This window comes from Rhinichthys klamathensis, unplaced genomic scaffold, assembly GCF_029890125.1.
Source record: "Rhinichthys klamathensis goyatoka isolate OS25496 unplaced genomic scaffold, OSU_Roscu_1.1 h1tg000098l_1, whole genome shotgun sequence".
Taxonomy (NCBI): domain Eukaryota; kingdom Metazoa; phylum Chordata; class Actinopteri; order Cypriniformes; family Leuciscidae; genus Rhinichthys; species Rhinichthys klamathensis.
This window is the reverse complement of record NW_026606637.1, coordinates 3,512,942-3,534,397: the sequence shown is the minus strand read 5'-3', so window position 1 is coordinate 3,534,397 and position 21,456 is coordinate 3,512,942. Positions and strand designations below refer to the sequence as shown.

At 36.9% G+C, this 21,456-nt stretch overlaps 1 protein-coding gene across 1 annotated transcript in view; it reads left to right on the top strand.

Annotated features, from left to right (window-relative positions):
* Positions 1 to 19,645, top strand: part of wdr18 (WD repeat domain 18) — a 76,948-nt gene extending 57,303 nt beyond the window's left edge. Inside the window, exons 8-10 of the mRNA XM_056252683.1 lie at positions 9,714 to 9,880; positions 13,918 to 13,986; positions 19,182 to 19,645. Coding sequence (XP_056108658.1) covers positions 9,714 to 9,880; positions 13,918 to 13,986; positions 19,182 to 19,310 — 365 coding nt within the window. The 3' untranslated portion in view covers positions 19,311 to 19,645. The remainder of the gene's footprint in view (positions 1 to 9,713; positions 9,881 to 13,917; positions 13,987 to 19,181) is intronic.
* Positions 19,646 to 21,456: the final 1,811 nt, after the last annotated feature.

Sequence of the window (21,456 nt, the reverse complement as noted above, 5' to 3'; positions counted from 1 at the left end):
AGGTAATTGACGTGTTCAGACCCCTGCTGCGATGCTGCTCTTTATGCTGCCGCCTCATTGTCTTAAAGTAAAGCTAAAAATTCGGAATGATTCGTCCACAAAACGCTCAACTCACTGATTGATCCAGTTAATAGAGAACAAGATTAATATGGTATAAATCAAATAACAGTCCTATATTTATACCATATGACTTTATTATAATATTATACCAACCATATTATTTATACCATTATACTAGAGTCATATATTTATACCATATTCACTGATAATCTTTTTCTCTATTGAGGGATTAATTGGATCAATCAGTGAGTTTGAGTGGTTTGCTGTTTACAAATTATTATAAATATCTTAATCTAGTAAGATAATTGTACTGTATGTAGTGTTTTTGCATCATAATCATTAACATAATATTTAATGAAAACATTTGTGTTAACTGAAATCATTTTAGTTTTGGGTAAATGTTACATTTGTAAAAGTTAAAAAAAAAGCCACTAGATAGCAATAACCGTTTTTAAATTTTTCAATTTCAGTTAGTGCATTAACATTGGTAACTCTAAAATAGTAAATAAATAAAACCAAAAACTAAAATAAAAAGTAAATAAACTTAATCTAGAACACTCTTAAAAAACTAACAATAACATTAAAAACAAGAAAATTCTAATAAGATTTCACTTTCTAAATTACAATAAACCTAGGTCTTTTCTAAAACTTAACCCTCTGGGGTCCAAGGTGTTTTTGGGGTCCTTGAGATGTTTTGACATGCTCTGACATTTGTGCTTTTTTCAGTTGCTTATAAACATATTACTGGCAAAGGTGTAATTACACTCTATTTAGCACACACAGGGCTACCATAATGTGTTATCAACATGTATGTACATTTTTGTATTTTTGAGAGAATATTGTTTATGCGTGGTTGTTGAAAAAACTAAAACTTAAAGTTTCTGAAATAAGGCCACAAAACACATACTAAATATCTGTCCACAAGACTTTTGACTAATGGATGTTGTCGCCTAGAGTTTTTTCTTCAAAATGATCTGAAAATCATCCTGCCTTATCATTCACATAAAACAATAGATTGGTTTAAATTTAAAAATGACACTTTTTGTTTGGAAAGGCGATATGCGCAGGGGTGTGACCTGCTGTGATTCACACCTGAGAAGACAATGGGCCCGCATAATGAGCGCATAATGGGGCTGCATACTAATGACCCTTTCATTCAGGTGTGTCACTGAGCCACAAGAATGCAATGACAATACATATATATATATATATATATATATATATATATATATAATATGCCTATATAATACAAAATTGGTTCACAGTTCCAATTATTTATTTATTTTTCAAATTGTGCTTGCAAATTGTATAATATCAAATGTAAAAATTTCTAGTAATTGTGCAGTTAATTATCATACTGTTTTTACAGAAAGTTTGGGAATGTATCCCAAATGTGTCACTAATAAAACACAATACAAATAATTTAAAGAGGAGGCTTATATTGAGCTTTTAAGATTTACCTAAGATTTATTTATATGTAGCCTACATATATTTTTGCTATTTTAATAAAAAGGTTACAATTACAACAACAATTAAAATTTTAACTATATTTCAAATGTAATCTTTCTTTGTATTATATACTAAAGTATACATTTTATCATACATATTTCACAGTTGCGGATTAATTAGTTTGAATATAGCTTACAATCGAACAAACACTATAATAACATCTTAGCAACAAGCTTATTTGATGTGGCAGTATTTTACAGTAAAAACGACATCTTGTCTTTCATATGTAACATATCGTTTTTATGATTAGGACATATAAATGTTAATTTGCAGTTTAATACGTTGCTTATACAAAAATATTTTATTTCAACATATTTCAGTCGATTTTTACTCATCTCAGTATTGGAATATAGTCAGGTAAAAGCTGTTCATTCATTCACACACAAAAACGCGATTCAAACAGTCTTTTTGTTTACAGACACTATTCCATATCGCGATTAGCACAAAGCACTTGAAAATAAAGAATGTACCTATTTCCTCGGCTGGATCCGTTGCTCCTCCAAATGAAACTACCTGTAGCCTACTTCTGAGGTAATTTTTTCCAGGATTATTATTAAGATAGTACTATTATTCCTCACAGCATTGTAATATGAGTCTCTTTCGGTGGGTTATCCAGCTGATGTGGGCGTGGATCGCCTCAGAGCATTTGTGTTTGAATAGAGCGCGCGCTCCGTGGGCGTGGTCAAATTAACTTTAATGAGCTGAGACGAGAACGACTATCATCTCTCTCTTTTCGTACAGATTACATAAAATGAGAAAACAATTTTTTTATATAAATTACTTCATTTAAAAGAAGATAATTCAGGCTTCATGCCTGTGTGCCTGTATACCTGTTTGACTGAGTATTTGCAGAGTTACAGATGATTTTTCGGACACGTTTCAGAATGGACTTCACTGACAGAGAGAACGCAGAACGCGCATCATGTTTATTTTTCTTTATTAGGCGAAAAGCACAACACTTTGTTTTTATTATGAGGTTCCACAAAAAAAATACAAACTTAACAGGATCGAATGATGTACAACACTTATATGTAAGATCAAAATTAACAGAGTAATTTGAGTCTCTTTTGCACTGATAAGGAAAAAAGTGAGCTGGTATCGCCGGCGAGACTGCCGACCCCAGAGAGTTAAACTCCAGGTTCATTGTTTGGAAAAGTGCGACTGATTCTCTACATCCTTAAAAAAAATGTGTTATGTTCCACAAAGCCATATAGGGTCTATTTACACCTGGACACTTCATTGCTTTTTCTGTGATTGGATAGCTGTTCCTGAAAAGACCAGGTGTAAATTCCCTCCGAAGTGATTTCAAGACGGATTTAAATCCAATCACTCAAACCACTTCAAAGCACGTTTGGTTGTTGAAAGCCACATATGTAAATTTGACTCCTCCCAAAATAGTTTAAAAATAAATAAATGTGTCAGAGCGTGTTACAGTATACCGGCTCCTGGTAGCCATATATGACAGCTTTACTGCAAGATGCAATGCCACAGATATGGCCCTCCGCAGATGAGTTGCTGAGTACCTCTTCATCAAGCATCAAACTGCCACAAATGAAACTGAAATTTCAGCATTGCATACTGAACTTAACACACAATCATCTTCATTACCAGTGTCTGATGCTGCTTTCTCTTCTATTGCAGTCTAAATATATACAATTTGGTTGACATGAATTTGCTTGTAGCGCGGGAATTGAAAATTATATTCGTTTTGCGGAGACACATTTGTGTGGCCAGGTGTAAATGGAACAGATTTAACAAATCGGATATCAATACGATCAGTAAAAAGGCATGAAGTGACCAGGTGTAAACAGGCCCGTATGTTTGGAACATGAGGGTGAGTAAATGATGACAGAATTTACTCGCCCTCAGTACAGTTTAGCTCTGACTGTTTGATGTCTCTCTCTTGATGTGGTTTGGAATTGGTAAAATGTGCTTTAAAAAAAAAAAAAAAAGATCGCAATATTGACTTGCTTAATAAATAAATTGCACGCAGCCACGCACTGTTTATGCCAGGGGTGGTGCCCAATCCTGCTCCTGCCAATCGAATGTCCTGACCAGTTCATCTCCAACCCTAATCAAACACACCTGCCTTTCATTTTCAAGTGATCCTAAAGACCTTAATTGGTTGCTTCAGGTGTGTTTGATTAGGGTTGGAGATGAACTGTGCAGGAGCAGGATTGGGCACCCCTGGTACAGTCTATGCGCTGGTCAAATAAAATGATTCTGATAAAAAAAAAAAAAAGAAAACTGGAATTGTGCCAAAGTACGATGTGAGGAGTTCCCTCACCGTTTCCATGTGTTGAGTGCTGTGAATCCACCCGCAGGCATCCTTAATTTTACTACAGGTCTTAAAACCTTCATTAACATTCATGTTATGCCTCCCGCATACATAATGTATCAGCCAGGCTCACCCTGTGCTTGGTTAAAAAGGTCCTCTCCATGTATGTTATCTTTAAGCCTTGATCCAGAAGAGTGATATTAAACCTAATTCAGCATGACACACGATGTTGGATGCACCAAACAATCTTTTTCATCTCTAGTATTTTTTTATATATTTTTTTTTATAAATATTAATCCAATGCTAATTGAACCTGCCAGCAAAATCCCTAGCTGAAAATCGTTCATTTCGTCTTTAGATCATGACTTTCTCTCTCACACTTATTTGATTGTACTCCTGTTCAGTGCACTAATGTGCCAAACACATACATACTGTAATATTTCTTTCATTGTGTGTGCGATTAAACCCGTGTTTGCTTTCTTATGTTTTGTAATAAGTGTCAGTGATTAAAAAAATGATAATTCTTGGTTTTTGGATTTTAAAAAAAATAAAATAAATTTTCAGTCACTCAGAAAAGCTTTTTGGAGGTCATCACATTTTCCCCTTCTGATTACTCAACCACACAAGAGATGCAAACCGGGAAGCGTACTAAATATAAATCAAAGTCTCAAACAAATGAATAATTAAAATTTGAAGGGAATCAATCATTTCCCAAATCCCATCTGAACAAAATATTCTTGTGCGTTTCTGCTAGTCTGAAAAACCAAACAATCATGGAGCTTCACTGTATTCCAGTACGTTCAAAATACGCCAAACTTTTTCACAGGGGTCTTTCAAAGGGGATTTGCTTGATATAAAATGTTTGTCATCATTAAATTTGGGATGACTGCTATCATTACATCAAACTCACAGCACATTATGTGCATCATCTTTGGAATTTCTGTCAACTAGTGAAATTCATTGCATTCATTTGTTATGTACTTGCTAGCAGACTGACATGGAATTTGCACCCACAAATTTTCATCTAGTTTGAATTCCATTATTCATAGTAATCATATAATTTATGTCTAGTTCTTATTAGATAATATAATCTGTAGTGACAAAAAAATATATCTAGGTTATAAATAAATCTATACACACACATTCTCTCTCTCTCTCTCTCTCTCTCTCTCTCTCTCTCTCTCTCTCTCTCTCTCTCTCTCTCTCTCTCTCTCTCTCTCTCTCTCTCTCTCTCTCTCTCTCTCTCTCTCTCTCTCTCTCTCTCTCTCTCTCTCTCTCTCTCTCTCTCTCTCGAATTATACATGATTATACATGTATCCTATACTGAAGTAATTGTTTTAATTTGTGTGTGTATATATATATATATATATATATATATATACAAATAATATTATCAGTATAAAATTATATATATATATATATATATATATATATATATATATATATATATATATATACTGATAATATTATTTATAATTGAAATATAGTTTTAAATATTTTACTTTTATATAGTAAAATATATATAAAAAATTGTTTGGTAAGTTTCTTTTATAGATATCAAATTATTATTGTCAGCATAGGGCTGTGCGATTTAATTGTATTTCGATTTTGGCTCCCAGCGATTATGAAAACAGCATAATCGAGGTAAAACGATTATTGCGCCGCTGCCGCATTCGTCCAGCGCACTTTCCTTTCCTTCACTTTCGTTCCTCCCTTAGCCAAACTTAAAATCCAAATCTGCCGAATAAGTGAGTGATGTAAAATGCAGTCTACAGTTGATTATGTCTTAAGTTAATGTAAATACTGAGAAAGAGCGCGTGTGTAACAGTATATCGGGTCCATGCGTTGGCTTTTAAAGTGACAGCAGCCTAATAAACCTAATGCAGTCATCATTGTTAATCAAACAACAAAAGACAAAGACAAAATCATTCACTACTCTTGAATGAATAAACTGTAGTTTTAATAAGGATTAGTCTATATTTAATGTATACAGCAGTGTTATTTTACATTTGATTACATTATTCAATTTCTGTTGCAGGCTATTACTTATCTGAATACCATTGTGAATACCACCCATAATGGGTGGGTGATATAATAAATAGTGCTTTAGGTTTTTTATCGAGCAGCTCTATGTCAGCATAACAATTTCAGTGTAGCATGCACTCTGTTTAACACATTCTAACTTGGGTAAATCCATTCCACATAATATCCCAAAAAAGGGCAGAAATTGCAAAAGCAAGTCTGCCGATTTCATCAGGGCCTAGTTACTGGAAACATTAGTTACACAAGCAAGATGTTGGTATTGTAGGCCTGAAAGAGGGCTTATGTAAAACGTGGGCTCTGCATCCTCTCTGGTTGAATTGATGAAAAGACCCGTATAATTTAATTGCATTTGAAGAGGAGCGGCTTGTTTCTCCCGCCAAATCCGCACTGCCGAGAGACCAGCGCGTCCTCCGGGCGTCTGCCGCTGCATCACTGCTTACCTGTTTTATCATAATTGTTTTGGCATCGTTCAGAAACAGGGATTAATGTACACACAGTTCACTGAGCCACTGCTTTGCAAAAAGCCTATTTATCACCGTCTTTTGCGGAAAGCACAGGGAGCTTTTGGAAGCTCAGATTGTGAAAGTGCCTTTGTGTTAATTTGACTGGCCTCAATAAATCAACAATTCTAAATCGAAAGGCTTGAGAGAAAATAGCCATTTTTTGAATGGCTTCAAAACAAAAATCGTTTTTGTTTTATGGTTACAGCAGAACCCTGCTTTTAATTAGACCACATGGGCACACACTCATATTTCTTTAATTATTATCATATTTTATTATCTTATTTTAATCTAATGATGTCTTGCAACTTTTGCCAGGGGAAATGAAAACCCCTTAACAAACAATTCCAGTCTGGAGAGATACTTCCCGTGTGGCCAGTTTTAACTTTTGATGTCATCGGCGTCTGGAATATCTCAGACCATGTGAGTGATGGAGCTCATTTTTTAATTTTTCTATAAAACGCCAACACAGTTTATGAGTCTAATCTAATCTGCCACCAGACTGTTCTGTGTGATAGATCTTCTCACTCTGTGTCTTTCTGTGAAATTATTCAATGATTAATCTTTAGAGAATATCAGGCTGACAGGACAAAATTGTGCTGTTGAAAACAGTTACTCCACAGCGTCTTTGAAGTGTGGATACTTACCTTAATTATGTTTGCTGGGGTTTCATCTGTTTTTGATGGAAAATCACTGGCATTTTCTGGGCTTTTATGGAAATGTCTGAGCTCTTGATGGTGCATGTCTGATCTTATGGTGGCATGATTCCGTTTTTTTATTCTTAATAATTTTAGACTGATATATTGGTCCAAAATGTGTTTCCGACTTTAATGCAGCATTTAAATAAAGCATCTTATTTTCCTTAAATTGGCTCCAAAAGGCCATATTGTAAATCTGGGATTCACAATCTAATGTAGACCTGCGAGTTCTGGAAGTCATTTTAGGATTTGGCACTAAAATGTTTCTAATGCTTCTATTTTGGATTTTCCATATTTTATTTATTTCATAAATAAAAAAAAATACATAGTTTTTTATATATATATATATTTATTACTGTATAATATGTAATACCGTATAATAAAATATACACTATCCAACCAATGATGTATTTATTTGCCCTAAAATACAGTTAAAACTTTAATTTTGTGAGATATTATTACAGTTTATTTAAATAACTATTAATCTTAAGTGTCACATGACATGATCCATCAGAAATCATTCTGATATGCTGATTTGGTGCTAAAAAAAAAACATTTCTTGTCATTGTCAATGTTGAAAAAATCTTTATAACATTTGAATTGCCTTTACTGACATTTTTGATCAATTTAATGTGTGCTTGCTGAATAAATGGATTTATTTCCAGTGTATTTGAACAACTTTTGAACAGTAGCGTATCATTTTTTAAAATTATATTTAAATATTTTATTTTTATTTACTAATCAAATGAGTAAATATGTGACACTGGTGATATGAATTAATTTGTACAGAGGGTCAGATGTTCTTGCTTCCATTGAAGCATTGATGCTATTTAGATCATTCTCAAATAATGCTGGAGAACATGCTCATCTGCTTTACACTAGCTTTGGTTTGAATCCTTCAATCTGCTTTGGAGGGATGTTTTAGTACACAAGCTAATGTAGTTCAGTTGAGTCTGCCACAGTTCTCACTGGTGCAGATGATTTGTGTTTAGCTCTTGTAAGGAGGACAGTAGACAGCAGATGCCAGAAGCTCAGTTGGACCTGGTTGTTGTTAATTAATCTCAGGTGAACCGCAGGAACATGGTTTCATTCCTGAGAGTGTTGTAGACACTGCGTCAACTCGATAAAAACAAAAACGAACGCTCTCCTGCCACTGTGTCTTGTTCAGTATGAAAGAGGTTTCAGACAGACAGATGGTTTCAGTGATTTGGTGCTAGTTTGTTCTACACTGACAGTAATGGGCAAATAAAAATGTCCGACATTGTAAGCAGGAGGTAAAAGGCTCTGTATTTCAGAGTGCTGGAGTTGTAAAAGATTATCTGCCGGTTTTATCTCCTCAGTTTCCAATCCAAGTAGGGGGAAGAACTGATGTGGGAAAAAAATCATGAAATTCATAACTTTGAGATTTTCTGGATTTAGATAGTCTGGATAGTCGACTTGTCGCCCCAAAAAACACACATATGCATATATATATATTCCACCAGGGTTAGAACTTATATATATCTATATATCGAAGTTCTAACCCTGGTAGGCGGAAATTTCTATTTAAACCCTTGTCAGACATCCCTCCACTGTATGGGCAGATGATACGCAAACTACGTTTCTCAGCTGGATAAAGCAAACCAGCGTCTCACTAGTGAAGTTTTGATGAATGAGGATTGCAATCAAGGTAAAGACGATTGGGGTGACGTACAGGAGTCGTTGTCCTGTTCTGTCACTTGACTTGTTTAAAATGTAAACAAGCTCTTTGCTGTTGCATAATACACATACTATACACTGTGAATTCTGAAGTTTTAATGATGACAAAATGAACTTGATTAATCGCAATTACATTTTTTTTTATATCATAAATATCAATAATAATCTTTGTCAATGGATTTTTTTTTACTTTTAACCTTTTGAATTTGGGTCTGTAAGTTTTTTTTTTTTTTTTTTTTTTTTTTTTTTTTAAATGTTTTTGAAAGAAGTCCCTTATGTTCACCAAGGCTGCATTTAAAAAAAAAAAAACAGTAAAAAACGTAATATTGTGAAATATTATTACAATTTAATATAACTGTTTTCTATTTAAATGTATTTTAAAATGTAAATTATTCCTGTTTTGGCAAGGCTGAATTTTCCGCAGATTCCTTGCAAATTATTCTATGATGATTTTGAGCTCAAAAAAACATTTCCTTTTATTGCTGCTTTATTTTTTTATTTTTTTGGGGGGAAACCATGATATATTTTTTGAGGAACAGCAGTTCACAGCAGCAAAAACAGCATTTTTTTTATTTGGAATAGAAATCGTTTGTAATGTGATAACGTTATTAAAAATATATATTACTTTGGAAGTTTGTATATATTTTATTTTGTCATCAAAAATATAAACCGTAGCCTCCTTTTACAACTTTTGATTGTGTGAACACATGTACAGTAAGAGATGCATAATATTTGCAGAGATATGTGTTTAGCTCTTTCACAACACTATGTTCTTGCATATTTCATTGTTTTCAGGGGTGACTGAGAAAATGCTTGGTGTTAAAATGGATCATTTTTATTTGAGAATTTCAGTATTCACAAACCTTTACTAAACTGCTACAGTTTTCAGAGAGAACTGATATTTTTTCCACCTTGTCTCCTCAACAGGTCCTGTGACCAATGCTGCTATCATACCAGCACCTGCCAACATGTTCCTTTCTGACAGTCGTCCAGCCGTCCCACTGCCACGGTTCAGTCGCCACCTGAACCCGTCCGAGCAGGGTGACGGCACGGGCACCGGAGGCATGTGTCTGAGACTGGGAGCCAACACACAGGTAACATCTGGGGATAGATGTAATCAAAAAATAAGATTAGGTCCACTGAGACTAGTTATGAGATGGCAGAATTGCCATTTAGAGCAATGTTATTACATTTACTTATCAATTGGGATTCAGTATGCAGCAACTTGATCTACCCTCATAAATGCAAAAGGTCACTTGCAAAAGTTTACCCAGAGGTCATTTACAAATAACAGTCTTAAAGATGCTGTAACAAATTTTTAAAGAAAATTATATTCATTCCTATAGTATATAATATTATCTATTATCTATCTCGTATGAGATATTTTTTACACACAGTATATCTTGATATTGATTTATTTTTTAATTGTTTTAAAGGGTTATTCTTTATTTTTTTATGCCAATTTGACAAGTTTACTTAAATGCACAAAGTAAATTCTGTGATAATCTGGTTTGAAATAAATAAGGTTTTTTTTTCTTGCACTTTTCTTCACTAAATAAACACAAGCAAGATTTATAAATTATTTGCAGCAGAATTTACCTATATATTGTTTTGAGTCAAATCACTGAAGCAGTTTGAAAATGAACAAATTATTTATTTATTTTTGCTGCTGAAGTTTAAATCAGAGACCATTCATCTTAAAGTCGGTATGGAATAAAAACTCACATTTTGTAAATGCCGGTTATCAATCTTATTGCGAATTATTCAACCATGCGTATGTTTCATTTGTCAAAACCTCAAAATTCTGATGAATCGTGTGTATACCTAATGTATGCCAGACTTTTCCAATCATTTAGTCTGCTTAAACCCTGCTCCTTTCATACAGCAGGACCGACTTCATCCAATCAACAACCAATGAATCCAACTTAGTCCTTTTCTATTTCCTATTTCTTTTCAAAAGAGTTCAATGCTAGCCTAATGACACACTCTTTAGAAGACTCACTTTAAATACATCTACTAAATGTAAATGCAAATACAAAAAATAAAAATTGGCAACAAAAACATTGTTAATCAATCAAGGATATTCAGTGTCATCCACCATCCTCAAAAGTGTAAGTGGATGCTCTTTTTCTTTAGATCAGATGGTTTAGTTCCACTGACACTCATATACTGTAAGGTGTAACAGCTGCGTGTGGGTGAAATGATTGGGTCAAAGATGTTTAAAGCAAGTTGCACATATGGATTGGTCTCCTCACCACCAGCAGTTTTCAAACATGATGAATGTTTACAGCTGTTAGCACCTGAACGTAATTCCTCCCATGTCAAAATCAATTATAGACACATAAATGAAATGCTAATACAAAGTCTTAAATTTGCCCACCACCTGCTCTGTGGCTCCAACCTTTGCCTTTTTTTTTATTTATCTTTCCTTCTTTCTGGATATCTGCTGTTTTCCTCTTCCTCCCCTCCCCCCTCAGCTTGTTTACCGAGCGGCTAATCTTCCAGCCTCTGGGAGAGCACATCCTATCTGGAAAACACGCTTCTTTCACCTCTGCACAGCGAGAGGGAACCTAAAACAAATGTTTTGATAAGTGCATTAATACTTCTACCACGACCCAAAATAATACGTTCCAACTGCGACCCAGAGGCTGCGCCCAACATCACACATTCGGTGTGACTGGCGTGCCACACAGCGTGTAAATTAAACCTGCTCTGAGAAAATTAATTTCTCTTTCCGAATTGTTTCCGTTATCCACTTGGAAGGGGAAACAACGACCCTGCTGTGTGTGGGGGGGGGGCACCCTGCAAAACTCATGAATTAAACCATGTGACCCTCTAAATAATCGTGACCTGTGGGGTGTGGGTGTCTATTAACAGCCTGGCTGACTAAATTCTGATGGAGGTCAAGCAGAATGATTTCATCAGATCAGTTGCCATCAGTTGAGCTTAGGTCTGCTCCGCTATGTGCTAATGGAGTTAAGCTTGAGGATCAATGGATTGTTATTATTACCCTTAACTATTCATAAATATTGGAAATCTATTATTTGGACCTGAATTAGGCAGATCATGGTGGTGGACTAAAGGCTGTTGTTGGGGGTTCTGCAGAGGTTGACCGCTTGGCTTTCATAGCGAATTCTGAGGCTTTTTTGGTTGCACTTGAACTCAGTTGTAATTCACTTCCTTTTATGTGATTGGATGTTTCTTGGGCACTTTTGGCCCCTGGACATTTAGAAAACACACTTGTCACACTGACTCTGATACGTTTATTTAATTTGTCCACTAACAATGAACCACCACAGTGTCATTTCCCCCTCATCTCAAATGATGTTTTGTGTTTAGTAGCATTCTGTGGTGGAAATGTTGGTTAATGGAAATTACATTTTGAACATATTTGCAATAAAATTGTCGACTGATTTCACATTTTATCCTACATACACATACACACCAATAACTGTTTTACACTTTTAAATAAAACTACAGCTTTGTTGGAAATGATGCAGTAATATTAACCTTGATATTTCTTGATTTCTTTATTGCTTAATATTGGTATAACCACGTACATTAACTACTTTTGATTAAAAAAAAATGCAGCAAATTTCCGGGATAATTTCCACCAAAGTTGAATAACTGTTCGTCTGTTATAGGACAACTTAGTTTGAACAAGCAGACACTGATTAGCTACTCGCTCTACGTGTATTTAAAATGAACAGCAAGACAACTAGAAGTGAATGTGCTTTCCATTAAATGAATCACACACAGCAAACAAAACCTTAACGATGAACCTTGCAATTTAGACGCGCAAACTGCGTGCCGGTGCAGTGAGACGTACATGCTCGGGCAGATTCGGCTTTAATGATGTGTTCACACCGAACGCGAATAGAGCGTCAAATACGCGTCTATCGCATTTAGTTAGACGCTTGAACATTCGCTCGAGTTCAAATTTTTCAACTTGCGCGGAAGACATTCGCGGCAAACGCGTCGCCCAATTCGCGTCATTCGCAACGCCCGGCGCGAATGATGCGTCTATTCGCGTCTTTGCATTGACTTTGTATGTAATCTACTCGCGCAAATAATTAAATTCGCGTTCGGTGTGAACACACCATAAGTCGTTCATCCTCGGATGCGGCGTCGCGCGCGCTGTTACAAAAAAAGCCGTGCACACAGCCAAGCGAAATGGGGTCTTGCCGGTCTTGCGCACCCAACGCGTCATCTTTGCCACGCGCACCTTCGCACTCGTGCGGACGCGTCGAGTAAACAAGGCTTTACTCCGTGTCAGCGCGCGCTCTGATCGGTAAAGGGGCACAGCCACAGTCCTCTCCCGAATCATCTCCAGTTAGCAGCCTCCGAAGCACCAACTCCGCCTCCGTTTGCCTCGTAAGCTGATATTAGTATTTAAGCATTCTCTATGATAAAAAAATGTTTGTAAAAAATATTTTAATAGCACGGTTTTGGCGGTTATAGAGTTCTAATGACGGTGTTCAACTCTAACCGTCGGTCTAACGGTTATATAATAACCGTCACACCCCTACTGGCCCCATAAGTTTGATCAGTATTGTAAACGTTAAAAAAATCAACCTAGCCTCCACATTGAGAAATGATGTACCATTACAATGTTAGGAGTACAATATTTCAAATTTGTGAGCGTTGTGGGAATCCATTGAGAGCAGAATCAAAATACAGCACCAGGTTTACTCATCTTCCTGTGAAATCAGCAGACTCACTGTATCCATCGAGGCAGGAATAGTAAATTTCCGCAGACATGCACTGATGGTCTGTAAATCAGAAGAGTTAGATGGCAGAATCTGAGAAGGGCTGTTAAAAAGAGATTGACCTTGCTAGGATTTTCATTGTCAGCCTTAATAATCTCGTTGGACCCTTGGAACAACGTCATGCTCTCCACAAACCCCCGGCCACTTACTCACTGTCAGTAGTGATCAGCCTCCTTGAGACAGCCATGATTAGACCTTGTTTGTAACTGACCCTCACAGTTGGCACAGCCTCTTCAGGACACTTACGTCATGGGAAATGCCTACACGCAAATACCTTATTGGCACACTCAATCATTGTTGTAGCCTAACATACTATTGTGATGATGTTTAAAGTGTTTCTCTTTGTCTTTTCACTCTCTCAGGAGCCGGAGGGGACGTATTTGGAGAAAGCAGACGAGCTCTACTCTCTGATGTGTGCCGTCACAGACAAGGTAAGCAGGGAAGCGTACCATTCACTCATTGCTGTGAGCTGAATTTAAGCAAGGCTTTCAAGGCGGAGACAGTTTATAGCCTGTTGGCTTTGATTCTTGTAATGATCCGCATGAAGAGAGAGGAGACAGAGCAATCGTCACAAGTAGTGTTGACTAGTGCTTGGCTTTGCAGAGTAATCAACCCATAATTGCCATTTTAAGATGGCTAATAATTTTGCCAATCCTGGGTAATTAACAGAACTACTTTTTTTTTTTTTTATGGATTTTGATAAAACATTGCTTAAATTAAATGTTTAGCAATTTATGTTTTTTATTTTAATTTAGCTCCAATTTAATTCGCTATAATAAGGGTTCTTTTTTTAAGGCAACCATCACTGTGTCTGAATCCGAAATCGCCCCCTATACAGTCCCATACAATGGGACAGCCATTTGTAGTGGTGTCCGAAACCATAGTGGTAAACAAAACGTTTAAAGTGGTTGCGGCAAATTTCACTTAAATGTATATAAACTCTTAAATGGAATGAGATATTTCCACCAAACTTGGCTGACATATGTATGGGTTCAATCTGAGGTCACAAGTTGGTGAGCGGGCCCAGATCATATACTGTAATGTAGAGTTGTCAAAAAGTACCGACTTCGGTACCAAGTCGGTACTGAAATTTTTAAATTGTGACGCGTTGAGCGGAATCGTAAACACCTCTGATTGGCCATTGTGTTCACGCGCTCATCGGATATGTCTGTGATTGGCTACAATGATCAACGCATGGGAGCGTTTGAGAGCACACGGAAGTGTTTTAAAGTGTTTTAAAAAACGGCAGCGGTCCGCTGATAGACGCCCGCTTTCAAACACTCCCGTCTGTGTCTGTGCAAGCGCTCGGTGAAGAGCGACATTGATGTATATTTACATGTTTTTGAAGTGCTGATCATGTTTACGATTCCACTCAACAGCGCTCAAAGCGTCACTTTGTTTAAATTTCAGTACCGACTTGGTACCGTTGTTTTTTTGACAACTCTACTGTAATGCCAGCCAAAGGATGCCAGAAAGTCATTAATTGCAGAAACGTGAAACACAGCCATGCTGATATAGAGCCATATCTCATGGCTACGAGTGTGATATTGCATTTATACAACAGTTCGAGGGCACACGTTTGTAAATAAATAAAAACCCTATTTTGTGCAGAACTACTTCCTTCTGCCACTGATTCAAATCTCAAGTTGACACTTTAACAGTTTAACAAGCCTCCATTACTAATTCTAAAACGTCGCTTTAGAACTAGCAACGAAGGAACGCTGAGTGGCTTCATTGAAGCTTATTCTTCAGGTCAATCTTATATTCATAATCACAAAATCATTTTGAATGTCCGCTGAGGAAAGCGATATATTTTGTCTTTTTTCCTTTTAACAATCTAGAGGATATATAAAATATAAATATAAGAGTCTTTGCTGACATCTAAATGTTGTAATAATGTAGCTTAAGTTGAAATCACAATCACTAACAGACCTTTTCCCAATACCAAATATGGCATGTTATTTGAAGCAGCGCTAGTTAATAGTACATGATTTCAGTTAAAAAATAAAGTTATGAAAAACCTTTGCCCTTAGCCAAATTGATTTGCTCTGAAACGAGTAATAGATTAATAAGACCAAAGATTGCCCGTTTGATAAGCACAAAATTAATTATACCTTGTGTTTAAACACTATCTACATAAGAGCCAGTGGCAAATTCCTGAAGGACTAGCCAAGATAAAGCTTTTCTCTGCGGGTACACGAGCGCTGAACGGCCGCTGGTGGTCTGGAGCTCAATCTCTGAAAACTTCTAAACACATTTTCAAATAGGTGCTATATATATACATATATAAGTTGCTTATTTGAGGTCTAAATAACTAACTAGCTTAAAAAAACTCTACATTCTGTGACACAATAACAACAACATTCTTTGTAAAATGGTGTTTGCTCGTCCGCCATGACACTCGCTTTGAGAGAAATCCTGCAAAGCGGAGTGATACAAATGATGAAACTGTTCCCGTGGTGATACTGGTAGAATATCGCACGGCTAGAAAAGGCTCTCAGCCAGTAAGTATCGAGAACCAGAACGAACTGTTGTATATAATGTAATGTAATGTAAAATGAATGAATAATGACTTGAAATTAATTCATTATGTGAGAAGGAACTGCAGAGATTTAGGAATGGGTTGCATGCGTCAACAGTCAATTATACAAAATATTTGACCGGAGCATGCTGTGATTTACAGAGGTGATCGATTCAATACTATAATCTTTTATATAGAGCATCTCACTCACTTCCTTCTACAGGAAATGAGCCACTTGCACACCTCTGTCAGAGTCTGATTTATACTGCTGATAGAGCAGCTCCACTGGGCCGCTCTTATCCGAGGGTTCGGACTCTCTCCATGGGATGTTGAAAGTGTAGTCAAGAGCTGTTTGACAGCCAGCGGAGGAGAACACGATCAGACTGGGCTTGAAGCTGAACTGATTAACACATAAAGCCTAGAGTTTATTTTTATTGATCTCAACACTCATAAAAAGGAAGCCTTTAGAGTAGAGGTGGGGTCTTTGGTACCTCATTCTACTGAAAATGTGAGACTGAATTGCTGTCAACTTGTTGTTTTTTTATGCACCCCCTTAATTAGAAGAGGGTTTCGGCATACTTTCGGCCTATTGAACGTCAGTTGTTTAGGGAATTAGTTACAGCGAGCTGCAAGCAAAGCACAGGCTGCGTTCCTCATAACTCTGTCCAAATACATTATTTTAGGCTCTTTAAAATGTCAAAGTACAGTGAGTCCAGATGGTCCCCGCAGTCCCGTCCATCTGGAGGGACTGAGGGGTGTTTTGGGGTTTGTTGCCATTATCCATCTATGAACACGTTCAGGTCACCATAGAGGTTGTTTCCTCATCCTCATGGATCTCCTGACGCTTTTAAACTGAGTCCGGCTCTGGCAGGACCATTAAGTGGATTAGTTTCACTCACTCAAAAGGGAGTTGGATCCCGCCGGCAAGCTCAGAGCCCGCTGTTTATTCAGGAGATGTATGTAAATAAATAAATAACTGGAGAGCAAGAGTGTTTTTTTTTTAACCTCCCACCAGCCCTCCCCCACCCACTTAATCTGGGTGAAATGTGCATCGCTGTCACTCGGCGCTCGCCTGCACGGGGGAATCAAGCACAAAGGGAATGTCAATATTTTCTACGCCAGATTAGGGATGTTCTAAAACGGGATTTGATGACCTCAGCGAAAATCTATGATGGAACTTGAATCCTAAACCCAGGTGCAGGGTTTTTATTTTTGACATGAAAAAAAGCTCACCTCCTCATTTACACACAGTTCATCTTCTGGCTTGTTATATGCTTGCGATTTAGCTCTTTTAGATTAAAGGAATGTTTCGGGTTCAATATAAGTTAAGCGCAATTGACTTCTGTGACATTTCGTCGATAACCACAAAAAAAAAAAAAACTCTTCACCTAGATATTAAAAACAAACACAAATCGGTTTATTGTAATGCACTCACAGTCGAAGATCTATTATTATATTATATTATATACAGTAGTGTCCAAAAGGAATGTCCGACTAAGGAAAATTGGCTGCTTCTAACTTTTTATTATATATGTTTTATATATTTTGTATGCATGTTGTGAAGTTGTGCCTGGAGTGAAAAACGAATGTACGTGTTCCACTTTCCAGTTGTATCATTTGTCATGAAGCAATAAAATATACCAAATTGTGAAGATGTAATTTTCAGCCAAGTGTTCATACTAAGCTGGCACTTATTATTCCCAGCCTATAATTCAGTAAATTACTAGGTAGACCTGCCATATAGTGATTTAGCTATATTATTAGATGTTATTTTGGGTTTTTTTGTGTGGAAATTGCCAGATGGAAGGAGCTGTCCTCTGCAACCAAGGAGGATATTTATAAAAAAAAAAAAAAGACTAAATATGGTCAATCGGTTTTAGATATTGCTCATGTGCTGGATGTGAATGGTCATGATGTCCACATAATTATTTTGAAGCGCCGACAGAGCACTACCATGCAGAATGTAAAGTGCTGTGGCTGGTCAAGGAACACTAGTCAGCATTTTGACAGGAAGATGAAAATGTTGGAACCACCTCAAAACAGCTTCTAAAGACCTGGACGAAACCTCCAATTTCATCTTGAACTTTAAGCAAAAAAAACCAAAAGGCTGGATTGAGAGGTTGTGCAAAAAAACAACTTGCCTTTGCCATAGAGCATAAGGAGTGTAGTGTGGAAGATTGGAGCCGTGTTCTGCAGTCCAATACGTAAGGGATAATGTACATTCAGCAGGTTGTTATCGTAGAATAAGCCCAGACAGGGAGATCGGGACCCTGACGCGAAGCAGAGGGGTCTTGCATCACCCTGAAGGGGTTTATTCTGCGATAACAACCTTCTGGATTTATTATCCTGCTTATTACACAGCTACTTGCCACATAAAAAAATAATCAGACATGAATTTGGCACTTGAAATGGACCAATAATTGGGAATCCTTCTGAACACAATGTATGGAAGAAATGTTTGGAGATCAAATGTGTATTTTCCAACATGATTATGATCCCAAACACACCGCGCAATAATGAGTTGTGGTTATTGCAGTCACCAACACAACACAACAAAATTACCTAATTTTGCTCTAAAATTCTGCCCTAAAATGATGCTTGAGTGATATTTTACAGTCAAACTTGCCTATACCCCACCGTGATAACATCAATTTGTCTGCTGAGTGTGCTATTGGAGACATTTGAACAATAATATGTTTGTTTAAACCTATTCATTCTGAGGATTAGTGCCTCACATACAAATGAATGTCCGCCCCAACAGTCGCTAACAAAATAATCTATCAAAATCCTTCTTCTGTAATTGTGAACGGCTAGAAAGGTCATGTACAAGTCATGAAAAGTCATTGTTAAAAAAAAAAAAAGTGTTGGAGCTCAGTCTGTCAAAAAGATATGTCATGATAACTCTGTTTTCTCTCTCTCTCTCTCTCTCTCTCTCTCTCTCTCTCTCTCTCTCTCTCTCTCTCTCTCTCTCTCTCTCTCTCTCTCTCTCTCTCTCTCTCTCTCTCTCTCTCTCTCTCTCTCTCTCTCTCTCTCTCTCTCTCTCTCTCTCTCTCTCTCTCTCTCTCTCTCTCTCTCTCTCTGTCTCTCTCTGTGTGGTGCTGCCAGAGCATGTTTGGTGATGGGGAGAACACTAAGGTACGAGTGTCTGAACTAGAGGAGGAGATGAGGACCCTGAAGAAGATCAATAAAGATCTGTATGAGTTCTCCTCTCAGCTCCTGACCAAACCCAACTAGAAGAGCGTTCAGCTGCAGAGGTCCTCCAACAGAACAACCGTGCCAGTTTGAGAACAACAGGATGGGGAAATGCATTTAAAAATTTGTAACTCTTTGCAATGGACTGAAAAATGCCAACTGTTCTTTCCTGCCCTATTTTTATGTTCTAAGGGCAAAATTTGTTTTCCGCATCAATCTCAACACAAGCTCACGGACCGGACTTATATTTGTAGTGTGTTTGTTTGATGACATTTACCTTTTCTGAATTATTGTAGGCCTATAAAAGAGTCTGAACTTGAAATATTTGCTGTTTATGTTATAAAAGATTTTGACCTGTACACTTTATTAAAAAAAGTTTTTCAGCCTCTTTGTTAGGTTTCTAAATACTGTCCATTCCAATCATCACTTAAGGCACAGATCTTAAAATAAAATAAAGTCTGAATAATCTATGTAGAGAATTTTTTTTTTCTTATTTAATTTTAATAAAGACATTTAGGGAATTTAGGACCCTCTTTGAATTGCTCTGTTTATTATTATATATAATTATATCCATTAACATTTCTCTTATTTTTAAAAGGGAAAATGTCAAAGCACAACAGGGTTGAACAAAGACAAATTAAGAATTTCTAAAATACTTTTTTATTATTATTTAGTTACTAACCTTTATGTGCTACTGTAGTTCAACCCCATCACATTAAGTTAAGGAAACTTAATGTTAAGGAAATTAAGGAAAATATATGCTTATAATTTGATTGATAACTGCAGTGTCACTCAGTTTTGGTTTGCTTTGTAAAATGTCAATTACACATTATATAATATCCAATAACATTTATCTTATTATTAAAGGAGGAAATGTCAGAGCATAACAGGGTTGAACAAAGACAAATAAACTTGCAATTTGTTAGAAAATTGTTAGTTTATATATTAATTGTTGTTACTAACCGTTAAGTGCTACTTTAATTCAACCCCATAATGGTAAATTTGAAACTTATAGACTTTATATAAATGATATACTATAATTTGAGGGATAACTGCAGTATCGCTCAGTTTTGGTGTGCTTTGTTAAATGTAAATCCCACATTATATAAAGGAAAATGTCAGTATAACCTGACCAATATTTTTTACAAACTGCATGAAGCATGTAAAAAAAAAAATATATATATATATATATACTGTATATACATACAGTGGGGAGAACAAGTATTTGATACACTGCCGATTTAGCAGGTTTTCCCACTTACAAAGCATGTAGAAGTCATAGGTACTTTATCATAGGTACTCTTCAAGTAATTAATATGCATTTTATTGTATGACATAAGTATTTGATACATCAGAAAAGCAGACCTTTGCAATTACAGAGATCATACGTTTCCTGTAGTTCTTGACCAGGTTTGCACACACTGCAGCAGGGATTTTGGCCCACTCCTCCATACAGACCTTCTCCAGATCCTTCAGGTTTCGGGACTGTCGCTGGGCAATACGGACTTTCAGCTCCCTCCAAAGATTTTCTATTGGGTTCAGGTCTGGAGACTGGCTAGGCCACTCCAGGACCTTGAGATGCTTCTTACGGAGCCACTCCTTAGTTGCCCTGGCTGTGTGTTTCGGGTCGTTGTCATGCTGGAAGATTTACTGAGGGAAGGAGGTTGTTGGCCAAGATCTCGCGATACATGGCCCTATCCATCCTCCCCTCAATACGGTGCAGTCATCATTTCCCCTTTGCAGAAAAGCATCCCCAAAGAATAATGTTTCCACCTCCATGCTTCACGGTTGGGATGGTGTTCATGGGTTTGTTCTCATCCTTCTTCCTCCAAACACTGCGAGTGGAGTTTAGACCAAAAAGCTCTATTTTTGTCTCATCAGACCACATGACCTTCTCCCATTCCTCCTCTGGATCATCCAGATGGTCATTGGCAAACTTCAGACGGGCCTGGACATGCGCTGGCTTGAGCAGGGGGACCTTTTGTGCGCTGCAGGATTTTAATCCATGACGGCGAAGTGTGTTACTAATGGTTTTCTTTGAGACTGTGGTCCCAGCTCTCTTCAGGTCATTGACCAGGTCCGAGTAGTTCTGGGCTGATCCCTCACCTTCCTCATGATCATTGATGGGACGAGGTGAGATCTTGCATGGAGCCCCAGACCGAGGGAGATTGACCGTCATCTTGAACTT